The 20,649-nt window shown below is 39.7% G+C and overlaps 1 protein-coding gene across 2 annotated transcripts; it reads right to left on the bottom strand.

The window, feature by feature from the left end:
* Positions 1–1,072: 1,072 nt before the first annotated feature.
* Positions 1,073–20,145, bottom strand: chgb (chromogranin B). 2 transcript variants are annotated; one of them, XM_043696569.1, is made up of 5 exons: positions 19,997–20,145; positions 19,073–19,122; positions 18,865–18,955; positions 15,162–16,819; positions 1,073–1,195 (listed from the first exon to the last, which is right to left on the bottom strand). In XM_043696569.1, the coding sequence occupies exons 1-5, from the start codon at positions 20,043–20,045 to the stop codon at positions 1,112–1,114; spliced, it is 1,932 nt and encodes a 643-aa protein (XP_043552504.1). In that variant the 5' UTR covers positions 20,046–20,145; the 3' UTR covers positions 1,073–1,111. The 2 variants fall into 2 exon arrangements, with proteins under 2 accessions (XP_043552504.1, XP_043552505.1); XM_043696570.1 differs by having other exon boundaries at positions 19,073–19,119.
* Positions 20,146–20,649: the final 504 nt, after the last annotated feature.

Here is a 20,649-nt window from a genome sequence, read left to right as displayed (position 1 = left end):
AAACTATTTGATCGTTTGCACAAATTGCAATATTTCCAACATTAGAGTGATGCCAATTGACACTTTAATTAGTCCTTCAGTTGTTAAAAACCACACACCAGGTTATAGTCCAACAAATTTTTTTGGAAGTGCAAGCTTTGAGTGCTGCTCTTTTGTCATGTAGCTAATGGGGCAGGATCGTAGGACACGCAGTTTATAGTAAAAGAAAGCTTGTACTTCCAAATACAGAACAACCTCGATTATCTGAATCAAGGTGGGGAGTGTTTTGTTCGGATAACATTTTTATGGGACCTTGAGATCTTGTTTGGATAATCCGAAATTCAGACAATTGACATTCAGATAACAGACTTTGTTCTATAAACCAGTTGGACTTATAACGTAGTGTTGTGTGATTTTTAATTTTATCCACGCCAGTGCAACACCAGCACCTCTATGTCATAGTCCTTTAGTTATAACACAAGCACCATAAGGTCATAAACATACTATGTAAATGCAAGTTTTTATTTACTTAAATTTATTCTTATGAATTTTTTGAAATATCTATCCCAGATTTCCCAATTGTGCGCTGTAAATGGCATCATTTTGTTTACTTAAAAAAAGTGTACAGTTGTAATGTATCCCACCAGAAATGTGTTATACGGTGTAATCTTCTGTTGTAGAATATGCTGTTCAGGCCCTGTGGTTAAGTAATTGTTATTGAATTCAACTGCATTTTGCCATTTCAGTATTGCCTTTTATTTCATAGTTGGCTGAAAGTAGAAGTGACGTAGAGGATTAGAGTCAGTACTTCTGTTTTTATTTATAGCAAATTACAGGCTGAACCACAGTACAATAACGTGAAATAAAAGTGAAGCTAAGTTTCCATGAATAATGAACCCAACCTATTTGTTTTTCATGCCTTTAAATATTCATAACATTTAACACTATAGAAGTGCACAATGGGACATTACCAGCATTCTAAAACATAGCGTCTAGCAAACAACAAAATACTTTGTGATACTGTGCAAGTTGCCTTTCACTTTAAGTGCATGACATAATATATGTGGCTCTTTTATGTTTTTTAAAACATGGTATAGCAGAGGAGCTAAATGACTTTTCTGACAACATTGAATTAATTTCTTTGACTTCCATGTAGCTTCTCTGCCATTTTCTCCAGTTCCAAGTCCATAGCTGCCAAATTCTCCAGTTCCTTCTCCTTTGGGGACAATGGAAAACAATTTATTTATCTCAACTCAATGCAAGAATATGCCAACAGAAATTTTCCAACTGTAGGACAGAATAAATGCTACTCTAATAGAAGTAAATGCTGGAAAGTCTTAGCAGATCTGGCAGCATCTAAGGCAAAAGAAGTAGTTAGCAATTCTGGTCAAAATTCCAGATCTGAAATGTTAACTTTCTCTGTGAATACAAAAGGAAACAAGTGTGGAAATTGTGATGGTACTGACTGACTATAGTCTTCCAATTCTAAAACACTGAAGTGCTGTCAGAGGACTGGAAAATTGTAACTGCTGCATCTTTGCTCAAGAAAGGTATAAGGATAAACTTTAACTTCAGACAAACCTGTTCAAATCTATTGTGGAAAAGCTTTCAGACAATAAATTGGGACACAGTTAAATCATTTGAGCAACTGCATATTAACAATGGAAAACCAGCAATTATTTTAAAAGGTAATTTGGTTAACTGGAGTTATTTTATTAAGGTAATGCAATTGATAGAGGACATGCCTGTTATGTAGCACATTGATTGCTACCCACCTTTTTATTCCTTAAGCTCAATAGCTATATGGAATTGGCTGAGTGCCAGGAAACAGTAATAGTAAATGATTGAGTTTCCTGGAGAGGGGATGCAGTGGTATTCCAGATGTTGCTGTTTGAACCTGCTGTTCCTGGCAAAAAAAACTCTTTGGTGTGTACACAATTTCAAAATCTGTAAATGACACAAACTTTTAAGTATTGTGAACTGTGGAGATCGTAGAGATAAACTTGAGGGCATAGATTGGTGGACAAGTGGCGGATGAAGCTTAATGTAGAGAAATGTGAAGTGATTGATTTTGGTAGGGAGAATATGGAGTGTCGGTATCAAATAAAGGGTACAATTCTAAATGAGATGTAATGTCAGAGACCCAGAAGTATATGTGTACAAAATCACTGACGGTCACAAGGCCCTACACCACCACTTGTGGCCTACAGTTCTTTTCATTATCCAATTTTGTTTTGAAAGCCACAATTAAATCTGTCTCCGCCACACTCTCAGTACACCCATTCCAGCTCTTAACCTCTTGCTGTATTTCTTTTTTAAATTGTAATTGATTCATTTAACATTTATTTAAGTTGGCGTCCTCTAGTTCTCAACTCTATTTCAAAAATAACTGATGGTTAAAATACTTGGCCTTTGTGCAATCGAGGTCATCCTGAAACAGGAATCTGGTTATCTATTTTACTGTAGCAGAATTATCTCTTGAATGCATATTGTCCTTTAGAACATCCTTTTAATCTTTTTCAGTTTTTGGAAGAGCTACATTAAAGAAAAGATGAATTATTTATTCACTTGAATATTATAGCTGTCAATATTGGCATTATATTACCCAGCTCTCAAAGATGCAAGTCAATTACAATCAAAAGTTCTTCCTGTCTACTAGCTTAATTTCAGGCTTAAAAGACAATGTTTCCATTTCTCAGCTCCAGCCATCCCTGTGGAGGGGAACAACTAATTCATATGTAATTTTACCAGTCAGTAGTAGGAGGTAAATTGAGGTTGTCTTTTATTAAGCTCCCTTACAACCTGCAATGCAGCCCATAAGTTGAAGTCACATTCGAGTACTGGATGCACTGGAAGTAAAATAAAGTTATAAATCACTATATTTCCTAATCTCCATTGATTCTTTCAATGTAATATCTTAAAGGTGTATGGAGGTAATGTGCACTTCATGTCCATATGTTGTATTTCCGGATTTCTTTTTAACCAATCCTTGCCATCAACTTTGTAAAATTCTATGCCAATCATTCTTATTCAGTTTTGATGTCTGAATTTCCACAATATAATTGCAGGTTTCAACCATTAGGTGGAGGTATGGAGTGAGTTTCTGGAGTCCCAAATCTGTTTCTACCTTCAGTACAACCAAACATGTATACTTTAACTATGGACCATTTTACTGGGAAAGTTACTTCTCATGTAGTTTTGATGTCTGTGTAATCTTTACAACAATCGCAATAGGAAACACTTCAGTGCCTCAGCCAAAGTGTATGATATTCAAAGCTTTGCAACAAGAAAGTAAGAACCAATCAAACACGTTCAATATCTTTTTGTATTAAATATTTTGTATAAATTTTGAAGATAATTCTGGCTATGAAAATTTAAAACTCCACAAACTATTATGATCCCAGCTAATCTTATTACCAAACAGGTCAGATCCGAGACAGGAACCTGGCCTGATGGTTTGAATTTTTTTTGTTTTGGTTTTATCTCTGTGGTCACATAGTGAAACATAAGTAAGTTTGTACCAGCGTGTGCTTAACAAAATAGACTTATATTGCAAAAGAAAATAGAATAATCCAATCTATCTACTTCTGATACAAATGCGAAGATTTCTGAACACTATGTACTGTATCAATGCTGTCACTTTAAAAAGATTAATTTTTTTTAGTTTTTTGAAGAGGGGATGTAAAGGCAAAGGTGCCAAAGAGTTTAAGGTGTTTAACAATGGAAGGGTACTGGCCAGTTCTCCCAGTTCAGGCAATAGTTTCAAGGTTTTCATTCAGAGTATGATAGGAGCCTGGAACACACTACTGGAAGAGGCAGTGGTGGCAGGCACTTTGGCATTTAAGAGGCATCTGGATGGTTACATGAATATGGAGGGAATAGAAGGATGCAGACTGAATAAAGGTAGGTTTGCTTTTTAGTAAGAGAATGATGATCGCTACAAGCTTAGAGGGTCAAAGGGCCTGTTCCTGTGCCGTACTACTTTTTTGTTCAGTAAAGAATTCCTCTGTCTGAAATTGCTCTCTATATTTTCCCTCCTACCTGTAAGAATCTGTTTTTAAATTTATCTTTTTGCCAAGGGGTGTGTTTATGGGATGTTACTCTGTTGGAACAGTTAATTAATAATAGTTACTATATCAGTTCAGTTAAGTTTTCCAATAGTTATTTTACAATTCATGTTTTTTTGTTCGTCTTTCAATTGTAGTGTTTTAAGTAAATTCTATTTTGCTTAAAGCGGAGTGGTTTGACCAGTTGCATTACCCCTGAAACACCCACTTCACATCTGCCTTTGAAATAAGAAAAAGTTAGCATCATAGGCTACCTTCTTAATATTTTGAGGGTGTCTGGCCTGGTCCATAACAGCACACATTGTTCCAACAATCCCAAAACACACAGTCATCGAAAATAAAAGAATTTGTATGTTACCCAAAATACCGTTTACATCAGCAATCCTGCTTCTCACACTTTTGGTAGGTTTACGTCCTTTGCGACTTCAATTTTTAGATAGGAAATGAAAATAGCTTAGCTTTAAGGAATCTCTTCAGCGTTCAATATCTAACTGAGCCTGCCAAAACTGTTTTAAAAGAAATCACCATGGCTACAGATGTGCTTGCAAATTGATTAACATTATACACCAATTGCTAACTCAAAACCACAAACCCAAACTCTCAACAAGTAAACTTAAAATTATACATATAAATCCCATAATTTACATCATCCAACACCACTTGAGCTGACAAGTCAATCCTGATATCTCTGTAGACCCAGCTAACTTCCTGAAGTATTTCTTTCAATATTTTATTTATTCTCTCGTATCCATAAACCCCAACCCCCGTATATATTTTATTTCTTGTCTTCTATCTGCACTTTTCCAGCAACACATTTTCAGCTCTGATCTCCAACATCTGCAGACCTCACTTTCTCCTTCTGTCATGGTTCTACGTACATTAACAGTATTCATGTTGGAACATAAAACAATGTAGCAACTACCATAAAATGACATTTGTGGTGAAAATTGCAGTGTAATTAAGTACATTTCTCAAAATTGCAATATAGCTTTTCAGTCATAATGAGCACCTCAGGCTTCCCCAGTGTTATGAAGGATGATTTCATTTCTTTAATATAATTGGCAAACCTCCTGTGATGATGATCATGGTGAATCAGTGTTTTTTTTTAATATAATGACGACAAAGCTAATTTTTTTTTCGATCTAGGGGACAATAACTGCCATTGTACTCTTTCTAAACACATTTTTTATTTCCTGACATATTGCAATTTTTTATAATTGGTTTGGCGATCAAATTATTTGACTGTGGCTGTTACTGTGTAAGCTGAAATGATATATTTACTTTTTATGTACTATGTCACCTATTTTCTTTGTGTACACACATTAATTTTCATCTTTAGACCCCATCAGTCAGGAATAGGGCAGGAGGTTGCCTTCCGAATTCCATAAGCACCTTCAGCCCTACTGTCCTTACAGGCCTCCGTACTACTACTAATTCTGATCCCTCACATCAGGGAGAAAGTGTAAACTGCAGCTGCTGGAGATCAGAGTCAAAAGGTGTAGTGGTGGTAAAGCACAGCTAATCAGGCAGCATAAGCCCATCAGGAATTCCTGATGAAGAGCTTTTGCTGAAAACGTCAACTCTCCTGCTCCTCGGATGCTGCCTGACTGACTGTGCTTTTCCAGCACCCCACTTCTTGATCCTCTCATGTATCACTCAATTTAATTATTCCACAATTGACAGAAAACCAACAACTGCCTAGGTTCCAATCTCTTATTCTGTCTCCCAATGCTCTTGCATCTCGACATCTCTCTCTTCCTTCAAATACTCTATTAAACTGCCTAGGTTCCAATCGCCTAGGGTGACTCAGTGGTTAGCACTGCTGCCTCACAGCACTAGGGTCCCGGGTTCAATTCCAGCCTCTGGAGACTGAACTATGGAGTTTGCACATTCTTCCTGTGTCTGCGTGGGTTTCTTGTGGGTGCACCGGTTTGCTCCCACAATCCAAAGATGTGCAGGTCAGGTGAATTGGCCATGATAAATTGCACATAGTGTGAGGTGCATTAGTCAGGGGTAAATATAAGGGAGGGAATGGATCTGAGTGGGTTACTCTTCAGATGGTCGGTGTGAACTTGTTGGGCCAAAGGGCCTGTTTCCATACTGAAGGGAATCTAATTTTTTTTAAAAAACTTTTTTGAGTAAGCTTTTGGTCATTATCCAAGTATATCCGGAGGTAGGAGTCATTTTAGTTCATGCTAATTGAGATCACCTGTCATCAATGAGACCGTCAAGTTAATTTTGTAATTCCAGAGCCACATGCTTTCTATCCTTTGCTACTCAGCACTGCTTAACCAGTGATCTCTTAAAGATATCATTCCAAAACACACTAAAATGGGAAGCTCTGTAAATATCTTTTGGGGAACATTTCCTGGTCCCAAATATCAACTCCTAATGCTTGACTTACCTGACTCTTCCTTAGCCTTACTCCCCCCACCCTCTAATTATCAGGGCACGCTGGACTTGACAGGACCCCTATAGGAGGTTGATTTAGCAAAATTAAAGTATGTGGTATTGGATGTAATGTTCTGACATAAATAGAGGATTGGTTAATAGTACCTTCAGGGTTGGGCACATGAGCATGTTGGCATGAAAATCAAAAATTACTGTCCAAGATGCACTAATCTGCTACGAGCTTTGCACAAGCACACCCTGCTGTCTGGTTTTCCTTTCAGATGTTTCACTGGGAGGTGTGAAGATCATTCGTTTGCACAGTAGATACAAACTAAACTTGATACAGAATGTAAGGACAAGTCATTTCATGATGAGCTGCCCCAATCAATTAAGTGTTAATTGCTGCTGGTTAACCACTTGAGTAGTTAATTAATTACATTTGCACAGTTGCATTTATGGTCTCTTTGTTGAGTACCTACTAAGTTAAAATAAAAAATTCTACTTGATTTTTCTCTAATGTAATCTATAAATTTCCTCTGTTTTCTATCCTGAATTTCCCCATTCTAGTTAACTGCTTCCTCAGTCTCTGCATTGTCCATTTCACAATAATTCAATCTGGTTAAGGAGATGCACAACTCCATCTCCTTAGGAGAGGGCACCATGTTGTTTCTACTTCACACCTGCGTCAATGAATGCTGTAATGTTAGGCTCAAAAATAACATCTTCAAACCAGACCATTAAGGGTTGGTTAATTGACAATGACAATGAGCAATTGAAGTAAAGTGGAAAAGTACATGAAAAACAGGCCTAATGCAAAAACCAGTCTGTTTTGACTGGGGTGGGGATTGGAGGATGCTGTCTGACACTGAGGCCGGATGGGAACCATCCACTTGTGTGATCTACATGGTGAACCTGGATTTTTGTTTTAAGCCTATTTTTCAGGGCTGGAAACCTACTGAAGTTATTATGAAATGGTGTTACAGCATGTAACCAGAATAGTATTAATATCAGTGACTCTCGGAATTACTGCCAACATGTGGTTCATGAGACTGGGGCCATAGACTTTCACCTTTCACAGACTGGTGCCATGGCATTATCCAGGAGACCTGATGAATAGAAGGCAGTGAGAGACAGGAGAAAGTGAGGACTGCACTTCCTGGAGATCAGAGCTGAAAAATGTGTTGCTGGAAAAGCGCAGCAGGTTAGGCAGCATCCAAGGAGCATGAGAATTGACATTTCGGGCATAAGCCCTTCTGGAATTCCTGAAGAAAGGCTTATGCCCGAAACGTGGATTCTGCTGCTCCTTGGATGCTGCCTGACCTGCTGCGCTTTTCCAGCAACACATTTTTCAGCTCATCAGTGAGACAGTTGTTGAAAATGTCTAAGTAGGTTAAGCTAAAAGAGTCACCCATTTTGTTTACAAATAGCTAAAGTAGGTTAAGCTAATTTGCTGGAAATGTGTTGCTGGAAAAGCGCAGCAGGTCAGGCAGCTTCCAGCTCTGATCTCCAGCATCTGCAGACCTCACTTTCTCCTCTAAGCTAATTTGCTTCATATCAAAACACACATTTCTTTGTGTATTCATTTTGATCTGACTTTAAAGAACCCATTAGGCACTTTCATATAAGAATGTGGGGTAAAACATTGTGGAAAGTCAGTAAATAAATAATGGCAAGACCAACTACTGCTGCAGGACATCTCTGCAGGAGTTCCTCAGGGTGGGCTGTTCAGTCCAACCTTCTTCAGTTCTTTCATCAATAACCTTCCAAAAAAGGAAAGAAAATTACAGCACAGGAACAGGCCCTTTGGTCCTCCAAGCCTGCGCCAATCCATATCCACTATCTAAATCTGCTGTCTATTATCTAAGGATCTGTATCCCTTTGCTCCCTGCCCATTCATGTATCTGTCCAGATACATCTTAAATGACACTATCGTTCCAGCTCCTACCACCTCCATTAGCAAAGCATTCCAGGCACCCACCACTCTGTTTTTAAAAAAAAAACTTTCCAGGTATATCTCACCTAAACTTTCCCCCCCTCACTTTGAACTTATAGCCCCGAGTGATTGAATTCTCCACTCTGGGGAAAAAGTTTCATGCTATCCACCCTGTCTACAACTCTCCTGATTAAGGCCTACAAAATCATGTTTCCCCCCCCTCAACCGCCACCTTTCCAATGAAAATAATCCTAATCTATTCAGCCTATCCTCATAGCTAGCACTGTCAAAACCACGCAACATCCTGGTGAACCTCCTCTGTATCCTCTCCAAAGCATCCTCGTCCTTTTGGTAATGTGGTGACCAGAACTGTACACAGTATTCCAAATATGGCCAAACCAAAGTTTTATAAAATTGTAATGTGACTTGCCAACTCTTGTATTCAATACCCTGTCTGATGAAGGAAAGCATGCCACATGCTTGCCACCTTCAGGGAACAATGGACCTGAACACCTAGACCTCTCTATATCAATTTTCACCAGGATTTTTCCATTTACTATAGAGTTCGCTCTGGAATTGCATTGAACAAAATGCATCACTTCATATTTGTCTAGATTGAACTCCATCTACCATTTTTCTGCCCAACTCTCCAAATTATCTATATTCTGCTGTATTCGCTGAAGGTCCCCTTCACCATCTGCTGCTACTCCACCAATCTTAGTGTCATCTGTAAACTTGCTAATGTGGAAACCTACACCTTCCTCCAAATCATTTATATCTCTCGCAAACAACAGTGATCCCAGTGACACCACTGGTCACAGGTGTCCATTTTGAGAAGCTCCCTTCCACTACTACTTCTGTCTCCTGTTGCCCAAACAGTTCTCTACCCAGAGAGCTAGAACACCCTGGACCCCATGCAAATTCACCTTCTTTATCATCCTACCATGGGGTGCCTTATTAAATGCCTTACTAAATTCCATGTATATGACATCTACATCCCTTCCCTCATAAATCAACTTTGTCACTTATCAAAGAAATCTATTAGGTTTGTAAGACATGACCTTCCTTGCACAAAACCATGCTGCCTATCACTGATAAGACCATTTTCCTCCAAATGGGTGGATATCCTATTCCCTAGTATCTTCTCCAGTAGCTTCCCTACCACTGATGTCAGGCTCATGGGTCTGTAATTACTTGGATTATCCCTGCTACCCTTCTTAAACAAGGGGACAACATTAGCAATCCTCCAGTTCTCTGGAACCTCTCCCGTTTTCAAGGATGCTGCAAAGATATCTGTTAAAGCCCTAGCTATTTCCTCTCTCGCTCCCGTAACCTGGGATAGATTCCATTCGGTCCTGGGGACTTGTCCACCTTAATGCCTTTCAGAACACACATTTCATCATTCCTTATGCCGACTTGACCTAGCATAATCAAAGATCCATCCCTAACCTCAACATCCACCATGTCCCTCTCCTCGGTGAATACCGATGCAAATAACTCATTAAGAATCTCACCCATTTTCTCTGACTCCATGCATATCTTTTCTCCTTTGACCTTGAGTGGGCCAATCAATTCCCTCATTACCCTCTTGCTCCTTATGTATGAATAAAAGCCTTTGGGGTTTTCCTTAACCCTGCTCACTAAGGATATCTCATGACTTTTTAGCCCTCTTAATTCCTAGTTTTAGATTGGTCCTGCATTCCCAATATTCTTCCAAAGCTTCGTCTGATTTCAATTGCTTGGACCTTATGTATGTGTGCATCCTTTTTCCTCTTAGCTAGTCTCACAATTTCACCTATCAGTATGGTTCCCTAAACAGGAACATATCTCTCCTGAACTCTAATCAACCTCTCTTTAAATGCCTCCTACATATCGAATGTGGACTTTCCTTCAAACAGCTGCTCCCAATCTGCATTCCCCAGCTCCTGCTGAATTTTCCTTCCCCAATTTAGCACTCTTACTTTACGACCAATCTCGTCTTTGTATGTGAGTATCCTAAAACTTATGGAATTGTGATCACTATTCTCAAAGTAATCCTCCACTGAAACTTCAACCACCTGACCGGGCTCATTTCCTAACCCCAGGTCCAGTATGGCCCCTTCACGAGTTGGATTACTTACATACTGCTTTAGAAACCCCTCCTGGATGTTCCTTATAAATTCTGCATCATTCAATCCTCTAACACTAAGTGAATCCCAGTCAATGTTGGGAAAATTAAAATCTCCTATCACTACCACCCTGTTGCTCCTATATCTTTCTATGCTCTCTCTACATATTTGTAACTCTATCTCATGTTCGCTGTTTTGGAAACCTGTAGTAAAACCCCAACATTATTACCGCACCCTTCCTATTTCTGAGCTTTGCCCATATTGACTGTTCGAGTCCTCCATAGTGCCCTCCTTTAGCACAGCTGTGATATCTTCTTTGACCTGTAATGCAACTCCTCCACCCCTTTTACTTCCCTCTCTATCCCACCTGAAGCATCGATATCCTGGGACATTTAGTTGCCAATCTTGCCCTTCCCTCAACCAAGTCTCAGTAATAGCAGTAACATCATACTCCCAGGTGCTAATCCAAGCCCTAAGTTCATCTGCTTCACCTACTATAATTGTTGTATTAAAACAAATGTACTGCAGACCACCAGTCCCTATGCGTTCGTGTGTTGCTTCCTGCCTACTCTTTTCCCCTTAGTCACGCTGACTTCATTATCTAGTTCCTTACAGGCTTTCATTATTATTGCCTTCCTGTCCATTAACTACCTCGTTTGATTCCTATCTCCCTACCACATTAGTTTAAACCCTCCCCAACAGCATTAGCAAAAGCACCCTCAAGGACATTGGTTCCAGTCCAGCCCAGGTGTCGACCATCCAATTAGTAATAGTCCCACCTCCCCCAGAACCGGTCCCAATATCCCAAAAATCTGAACCCCTCCCTCTAGCACCATCAGGCATAACGTCAGAGGTGGGAATGTTTGCTGATAAATGCTTTATGTTCAGGACTTCTCTGCTATTGGAGTAGTCTATACCCAAATGGCTTGGGCTGACAAGTGGCAAGTAACATTCGTGCCAGACAATGACCATCTTCAACAACACAGAATCTAACCATTGTGTCTTGACATTCAATAGCACTCCTAACTTCCCTACTATGAACATCCTGGAGATATCATTGACTAGAAGCTGGACTAGTGATGTAAGTACTGTGGCTACAAGAGCAGGGTCAAAGGCTTGGAATCTTGCAGCAAGTAACTCACCTTGACTTTCCAAAACTACTTTATCTATAAGGAGATGGGGGAGAAGTCAGGAGTGTGATGGAATACCTCTCAGCCACCTAGATAAACGTAGCTCCAATAACACTCAAGAAGCTTAAAACCATCCAGGACAAAGCAGCATGCTTGATTGGTACCATATCCACAAAACATTCTCTTCTATCACCATCGCAGCACTGTGTACTGTCTACAAGATGCTCTGCAGAAATTCACTGAGATAGCACCTTCTAACCAACCACTACCAGCTAGAAGGACAATGGCAGCTGCTCATGGGAACACCACCACCTGCATGCAATTCATAATCCTGGATTGGAAATATGTCACTGTTCCTTCACTGCTGCAAAACACAAGTTTCCTCCCTAAAAGCACTGTGGGTCCACCTGCATCAAATGGACTGCAGTGGTTAAATATAGCACACCACCACATTCGAGGGCAATTAGAGATGAGCAATGAATGCTTACCAGCTAGTGTTGCTCATTTCATGAATGAATAAAAAGAAAATGATGAAAGCTGTCTGTTGGCCTACCACAGAGGAAGATGCAGTGCAGGAACACAATAGCCTAGAAATGAATTGATGTTGTGCCTATCTTAGAGCCATGAAACAGACTCCCAACATTCTGAACTGGTGAGTGGTGTCAGTCTGTACAAATCTTCACTGGACGTACGCTGACCGCATCTCAGATTTCAGAAGTCATTATTGACAAGTTTGTTTTGTGAATATACTTTAAAATGTTATTTTATTCACTATTGATAAAATAATAAAAACAGAAATTGTTGGTAAAGCTTAGCAGGTCTGGCAGCATCTGTGGACAGAAATCAGTTAATGTTTCGGGTCAAGTGACCCTTCCAGTTCTGAGGAAGGGTCACTCAACCTGAAACATTAACTATGATTTCTCTCCACAGATGCTGCCAGACCGGAGTTTTTCCAGCAATTTCTGTTTTTTGTTTCTGATTTATAGCACCTGTTGTTCTTTCGGTTTTTAATGATAAGATAATGTTGCATTAATTATATTTAATGATCTATGACTGAATTGTTTAAACGTGCAGACATTACATCCGATCCAATATTGTTTCTCAAAATTGAACTGCCCTGAATGTAGTGAACAGAGGCTCTCCAGGATAACCAAGCCCCTCGTGGACCTACTCAGCAGTCAGTAAAGGCTGGTTGCCATCTAAAAGGTATGCTTTTCCAAAATAACTATCCGAACGTGAAACCAGAACTGATAAGAGTTCTCCACTGAGCTCGAGAGCTAAGAACATAGACAGTTATCCACCCTCAATCCTCCTTTCCCTGTTGATTGCATTCCACAGCCCCATTCTCACTAATACTCTGATCCCCTGATTACAACCTACTCTAAAGGCTGTCCTGACAGTGCAGCAGCCCAAAGTTCAAAATAAAATCCGAGTGTGCTGTAAGTGTTCTGAAGCTGTGGAAGCAACTGGGGAGACAGTAACAGAGTTAGCACTTCAGATCTGTCAGCTTTCATCAGGACCAGAAAGATCATGAATTCAAAGTATTAATTCTGCTTGTCTCTCTCCATAGATGCTACCTGACCAGCTGTGCAATTGCTTCATTAGCAGATAAATGCTATCCAATATTACACCAAGTATTCTTACTCTATTTTATCTGTCTTTTGATTCCAAGAACACCGTAGTTTGTGTAAAAACATGTTATTCACACATTTCCGAGTTTTGTACTGATCTTTATACATTTATAAGCTTTGTGCATAATAATTCCGGTCACCAGGATTATTTGTTTTATTCAATTAACAGATAATAGTGTTGTTTGTTTAATAATTCCTACTAACTAATGTGGAAGTTTAAGGTTTTAAAGTTTCAAACAGGGTATTTTTAATGTGTTTTTAGTTTAACGCACCTGGGTATAGAGCTGCCCATGGTTTCACTGATGTTTAACACATTCTCAACTTAAATCATCTGAAGGTGATTCAGAAAGTGAAAATTAATCCAAGGTATTAGTCTAAATGTAATTATTAAATTATCATTATCTTATCAACAGTGATTAAAAATACTTTAAGATATATTCACAAAACAAGCCTGCAGATAATGACTTATTAAATGTGAAATAAACATATATTCACCACACATAAACAGGAATTAGTACATAAATAATTAGTAATAATAAACATAGTGCACCATCACAGCAGATCTTCTGGTATGCAACAGCACCTGAACTTGATGATATAGAGAACTGCAAGCAGACATTATTTGAAGAGTCACGAATGTGGTGCTGGAAAAGCACAGCAGGTACGAGGAGCTGGAGAATCGATGTTTTGGGCAAAAGCCCTTCCGAAAGTTCAATTCTCCTGCTCCTTGGATGCTGCCTGACCTGCTGTGCTTTTCCAGCGCCACACACTCCAGCATCTGCAGGTCTCACTTTCTCCTATTATCTGAAGGGTGCTGCATTAAATCCTATTTAAATTTTGAAATACTCTTTCGCTTTCAAACATGTTTTGTGAAATCAAAGTCTGCAAGTATATTGTTTTGAAAATTGTAGACTCAAATATATTAAATAGAAAAAGTTTAAATCAATACACATTTAAAAGTGAGCATACCATGACTTTAATTTTAATTCCTATATGTTACAGAAGTTCTAGATATTACGTGTAAAAATTATGTCCTTAGATAAAGTTATAGTATTTAGAAAATTGATATCTATGAACATGCAAATTAGAAACAGGAGGAGATCATTCTGTTCCTCGGGTCTGTTCCAACATTTAGGGACTTGACAGGGTGATGATGATAGGATGACTCTTCATGAGGGAGGAACCAGAACTAGCAGGCACAGTAATTTCATTTCATCCACATCCCTCCCCAACCCATCCTGGGAATCAGTTGAGTTTAACTTCTCTGAACTGTTTCTAATCCCCTTTGCACCCATTGCTTAAATAAGAGAGTATATATAGTACTCCAGACTGTCTGACTTCCTTGAGACTTTATTTCTTTATCTTCCTAATTTACATTATGTGGAACTGGTATGGAGAACTTTTAGCCTTTTTTCTTTATTTTTGTACCCAATTTATTTTAGTACCTAAGCTTTGTAACTAGGTACTTTGTGCTCAAGATTGCACCATGTGTTGCAACATTATACACTTTTTACTATACTCCTATACTTCTGGACTTGAGTATGCATGACAATAAAATTTAATTTGAATTCTAATTCTAATTCAGACTTTCAAAATGCCATGCTTTAAGTGCTTAATGCTAGATTTTTCTATGACAGGTGTTTAGCTAACTCGCCTGTAGTTCCCTTTCTTCTGTCTCCCTCCTTTCTTGAATAGATGATGCCAAAACTTACCTTGAAAATAGCAGGATGCTACTTTTTAATTAATTATCACAATTGTTTTATGTAACAATGTATAATTTTAGTGTCTATCAAATTTTAGATTATTTATCAAATAGCTATGTTGCAAATTCAATAAACTCAGTTTTGCCTTATTTATTGGATCGTCCAAGTAAAGAATAACTCTAGTCCTGTTTATCAAACAAAAAATATGAATTGGCTCACCTCTTCTTTGGTCAGAGTTCTATGGTTCATATTCCTTTTTCTGTCTTCATGGTGTTGCTTTTCATTTTCTTCAAAATCATAAAGTTCTGGGACTTCAAATGATTTTTTCTTGGCTTTCAAATACTGTGCCAGCTTGTCCATTCTATCATACATCATTTTCTCTTGCAAATCATGGGCAAAATGTTGTCTTGAGGCATGCCCTTCACTATCTTCCACTTCCTGCCCCTGGTCTTCATCCTCATATCGTTTCTCATGCCTCTTTTCCAGTTTACCATCATAACCTTCATATTCTGGATAGAAGTAGCTCTTCTCCCTGGGCTTCATTTTTTCTTCCCTGTCAGGGGTTCTGTCCTCCATGCTATGCTTCTTCTGCCACCAAACCTGCTGCATTCTTGGAAAGTGTTTTGTATTTCTCTCTATGTCTTCATCTTCTTCATTGTTGGCAAACTTCTCTTCCACACCTTCGTCAGTTTGGAGCCACTTTTCATTATGAATATGCCTCTTTTCTTCTTCACTATAATGCCTCTTTTCCTGGCCGTGATGCTCGTTTTCTGCATCCTCCCCCGGTTTTTCCTCTTCACTGTGTCTCTTGTTCCCATCATAATGTCTCTTTTCCTCCTCTCTGCTATGATGCTTCTTTTCACTGGACTGTACTTTTTCTTCACTATGGGTTCTTTTGCCATGGTATTGTTCTTCCTCCACTGATTCTTCTGAGTTACTCCTCATGTGTCCATCTACTATATCCTCATAATGATGCTTGCCTTTCTCATATGCTTCCTGGATGTTATTCCCCTTCAGGTAATTCTGAATGCTCTTGATGTGTTCCAGTTCTTTACTGGTTTCTTCAGATTTATCAGCATTCTTCTCACCTTGCTGGGAACTCTTCCTATCCTCATCAGAATGACTGTAGCTGTTTCTTTTGTGGTAATAAATGTGACCATTAAGAAGTTTTACTCTTTTTTCATTATCATTCTCTTCTGACTCTTCAGACTCAGCTTCATGTCCATAGTTGCCATTTCTTTTATCTTGATCATTGAGATCTTCCTCAGACCCATCCATCTCTTGGTCACTGTCCCTTTCTCCAGTACTATGTCTTCTTTTGTCTGACTGTCCACCTAAACCAATCGCCTTATCTTCCTCAAATGACTCCTCACTTCCTTTGTCATATCCATGAGGCCATTTCTCATGGAATCCATGGCTTGCAAGTTCAGAATCATCTGTTTTTGGTGGACTATTTTGTTCTTGCCCACTATCTTCATCACTGTGTCTTCTTTTCCTGTGTTTTTCTTCTTCATCGTCTGCACTTTGACCATCTGCATGTCTTCTTTCTTCATAGCTATGGTACTTTTGGCCAGTATGGTGATTTCTGTGACCTTTCACTTCATAGGGGCTTTTGACTGGTTTGAAGTCTTCCACTCTCCTGCTGTCATCTTCACTGTTTCTTTCTTCATCATTGGCTTGCTTGAAATGCTTTTGTTCCTCACTTTCATCTTTACCTCGATCGTCTGCTTCAAACTGCTCTCCTCCATATCTCCCCTCTGCTTCCTGGCTTCCCTTATCTTCGTAGTGATGCTTTTCAGATTCCTGAACATGTCTCTCATCCTCATAGTGTTGGTTTTCTTCGGTGTTTTTCTTTCTTGCTACTTCATGTTTCCCACCTGTAATAGGATGTCATGAAGGTTTAAGGATTGTGCATTGAGAACTAAGAATTTCATTAATGTGGACATGGGTTCTCAATTATATTCTTCACTGCATGAAGGCCAAAATCATTTGATGTTACCTCTCATTTGATTAAGATGCCCTTCATATTATGCTGGTTAATGCATGTCACTCATCCACCATCAATCAACACATCAACTGACCAATGTCTCATTGCTGTTAATAGAAAACTGACTGTATATCAAAAGAGTTTATTCAAAAGTCTCAGAAGAGTTTTACATTGATTGACACTCTGTGGGACCTGCTGAAGTTTTGAAATTGTAATGTGAAGTATTTTGTTTATCGTACTATAGTCAGCAATGTAAAAGGTCATTGCATTCATCAATCATCCTATAAACATTCTTGGTAAATGCTGCATCTCATATCACAGGGAATATTTTCAGAAAATTTGAGTATTGACAAACCAAGACACAAAAGCAGAGTTGATGCAAAAGACCAGAATGTCAGACATGGCCAATTCTCCCATGTCACTCATTGGAATCCTCCAATCCTCAATATTTTTTGTACAAAATTTCTCATTAAATTAAGGGGCCAAGTGACTACCATGACGTCTTGTTCTTCCCTAGTTGTAAGCTACAATGGGCTGTTGTGGTGCAGTGTTAGTGTCCCTGCCTTTGCGGCAGGAGGCCTAGGTTCAAGTCCCACCTGCTGGAGAGGTGTCTAAACAGGTTGATTAAAAATATCTATAAGCCAGTCTGTGGTTCCCAAGTGTGAGGAGGGGATTGAGAGCGATTATCCAACCCATTCTGCACTACAATCTCACTTGCACATGGAGCTCAAAGACAGGAACAGGGTAAGTGGACTGTCAAAATTGGAAATATGATGGCTGAAATTTGAAGTGGATAGAAATGCAAATCTGGCAGATATTTAATAAAGCACACAAATATCCTGAGAGTGTGTACTTCGAGGATGTGGTTTGTTGGTTTGCACTCACCCTCCCACCAAAAAAAATAAGCTTGGCTCAATTCACAGATTTTCCATACCTGTCACTCATTAATGGCCTTAAATCAAATGTTAATGCAAAAAAAAACCCTCATTTTAGAATAATGAACCGCTAACACTCTAGAATTGACTTATTCAAGCATCCATAGAGTCAGAGAGATGTACCGCATGGAAACAGACCCTTTGATCTAACTGTTCCATGCTGACCAGATATCCTAATCTAGTCCCATTTGCCAGCATTTGATCCATATCCCTCTAAACCCTTCCTGTTCATATACCCATCCACATGCCTTTTAAATGCCATAATTGCACCAGTCCCCACCACTTCTTCTGACAACTCATTCCATACACACATCATCCTCTGTGAGAAAGAGTTGCCCCTTAGGTCCCTTTTACATGTTCCCCTCTCACCTTAAACCTATGCCCTCTACTTGTGGACTCCCCTACTCTGGGGAAAATATTTTGACTATTCACCCTATCTATGCCACTCAAGATTTTATAAACTTCTATAAGGTCACCCTTCAGCCCCAGATGCTCCAGGGAAAACAGCCCTTGTTGGAAATGAGGAGAAAGTGAGGACTGCAGATGCTGTCGATCAGATTCGAGAATGTGGTGCTGGAAAAGCACAGCAGGTCAGGCAGCGTCCTATGAGCAAGAGTATCGATGTTTCGGGCATAAGCCCATCATAGAAACGAGCTCACTCCTGATTAAGGGTTTTTGCCCGAAACGTCGATTCTCCTGCTCCTCAGATGCTGCCTGACCTGCTGTGCTTTTCCAGCACCACATTCTCGACCTTACTAGAAATGAACCGTATCATATCAAGCCGACTGGGTTGTTCTCTAACCCCATTTAGTGGATTATAAAGTTCCAGTAACAAATATTCAGCTTCCTAAAACACTGTTATTGTACAATATTTTAGTGTCAATTCTCGATAGTAAGGTCACATATATTTACTTGTGCAGCCTGCTCCAGTCGGCTATTTGAGGTACTGGGGAAGTGGGAAACGCTGATGTTTTCAAAATTACAAAAGAAATGCACTTACTGTCGAGGACTGTCCTGCACTCTGAGCTCACCGGAGGGGCGTTAGCTTTGGCAAGAGCCGTGGAAAGTGCTTCGATTATGCAGCGTGTCACCTAAATGTCCAAACAGAAAAAAGCAAGACAAACTCATCGGCCTCAACTTCCTCTTGTTCTGAATCAGAACAGGGAGAATTGCGTGCATGTGTGGAAAAAAAGATCATGCAAACCTACCAATTCATCCTTCTGTGTTCCTCTCTCCACCGGCAGTGATCTGGCTACTGCTAAGTATGAAGGCAAGGACGGGGGGAGGAGACAAACAAATTACAATATCAAACAACTGCACAATGTGTAGTTTTTTTTGCTCTTCAACATACTTTTAGTCCAGCGAGTGGGTGCCAGTTTAAGCTGTTGACGGTTAATTTACAGTTAAGTGAAAGTTGCCCTAACCCCAATTTGCTCTTTCGAATCAGAGACCACCCACACTCTCTCGGGAAACCTGTCTTCTCAGTTCTGATGTGCCTCTGGCCATGTTACAAAGCTGCTGTAGGAGACGTGCCGTTTCCCTTCAGTTTCCTCTTCAGTGTCATTCCCACCTTCGGAGATGACAGAGGGACAACATCAGTGGCTCTGCGTGAACCCTTGACAATCTTTGCCCCTAAGCTCAGCAAAAGAAACAAAACACAGAGACTGCAGGTGAAGTTGAGTATTTGTATAGAGAAAGCAGAGTTAACGTTTCGAATCCAGTTCAGAGCTTAACTCTGCTTTCTCTCCAAAGATGCTGCCAGACCTGTTGAGTTTCTCCAGCAATTTCTGTTGTTGTACCAGAGCTTCAGCGTCGGCCGATTGCTAGACCAAACTATAGAATCCCTACAGTTTCTTAGTCTCAACTGGGCTTTAAGAAAGGAGACGACAGATTTTCCGAATCGCTGCTACCAACGCGCGTTTCTCTATCGTAAATAAATGTCAGATTTGGCTTCGATTTCCAGGTAATGAGGTTAAGACACACAAAAGAAATGCCGAGCAAGGTCCTACAGCTATCACTCACTTGGAGAGGCTGGGACAGGGTCTGAAGTGCAGGTCGCTGGCCAAAGTGCTGAAATGGACAGCTCCCTTTATTGGAATAGGGGCTGAGGAGGAAGGGGATTTTTTTTTTACCTGTCACAGCAGACAGAACGGACAAGGTTAGGAGAGACGGCAGCTGCATACTCCTGTGGGAGAGGAACACACTGCGGATTTTTCGCTGGCCGCTTGCTCTCTCGCTCTCTTGCTCTTTCTGTTGGTCTCTGAATGGAGCCCAGCCTCACCAGCCCCAATTTAAAGCGCCCTTCGTCAGAGAAGGCGGAGACAGACTTACACAAAAAATACCTATCGTTACCAGTAGGCACCCCAACACTCTAGAAAAAGAAACAGCTGGAACTCATGTTCTGTCATTAAACTTTCATCTACATCCACCAATGCGGAACTTGTCTTTTTTAAAAAAAACTCCCAACTACCAAACCTGATAATCTGAAATCTATTCATTTATCTAACCCAAATCACTTTTGTGTTAACAAGTCGTTGGCAATCTTCTAATTGGGCAGTAACTCAAAAGTGAGGTTAAAGAAAATGAGTTGGGGGAATATTTTGGCTGCCACTGCTTTTTTTTTAATCTGTCGATTTTCGCCCAATATTTATTTTCTCCACGGCACGAGATTCACCAGTACTCAGATCCTTCCAGGAATTATTCGTTTAGTAACAGCCCGGAATTATTGCGGTGGAACTTAATGGGTCATCCCGTTAATTTTTCATAAATGCTTGAAATTCTAGCA

Source organism: Chiloscyllium plagiosum, chromosome 9 (assembly GCF_004010195.1).
Source record: "Chiloscyllium plagiosum isolate BGI_BamShark_2017 chromosome 9, ASM401019v2, whole genome shotgun sequence".
Lineage (NCBI taxonomy): Eukaryota > Metazoa > Chordata > Chondrichthyes > Orectolobiformes > Hemiscylliidae > Chiloscyllium > Chiloscyllium plagiosum.
Note: the sequence above shows the minus strand (reverse complement) of the source record. Positions and strands in the feature narration are given on the sequence as shown.

What these genes read in the sequence shown, in the direction of transcription:
- chgb (XM_043696569.1), bottom strand. Translation starts at nt 20,045, where the DNA reads ATGCAGCTGCCGTCTCTCCTAACCTTGTCCGTTCTGTCTGCTGTGACA. An exon ending in GTGCAGGACAGTCCTCGACA is followed by an intron (nt 16,820 to 18,864) that starts GTAAGTGCATTT and finishes ATCCTATTACAG; the next exon opens with GTGGGAAACATGAAGTAGCA. An exon ending in GAACTCTGACCAAAGAAGAG is followed by an intron (nt 1,196 to 15,161) that starts GTGAGCCAATTC and finishes TTGTCCCCAAAG; the next exon opens with GAGAAGGAACTGGAGAATTT.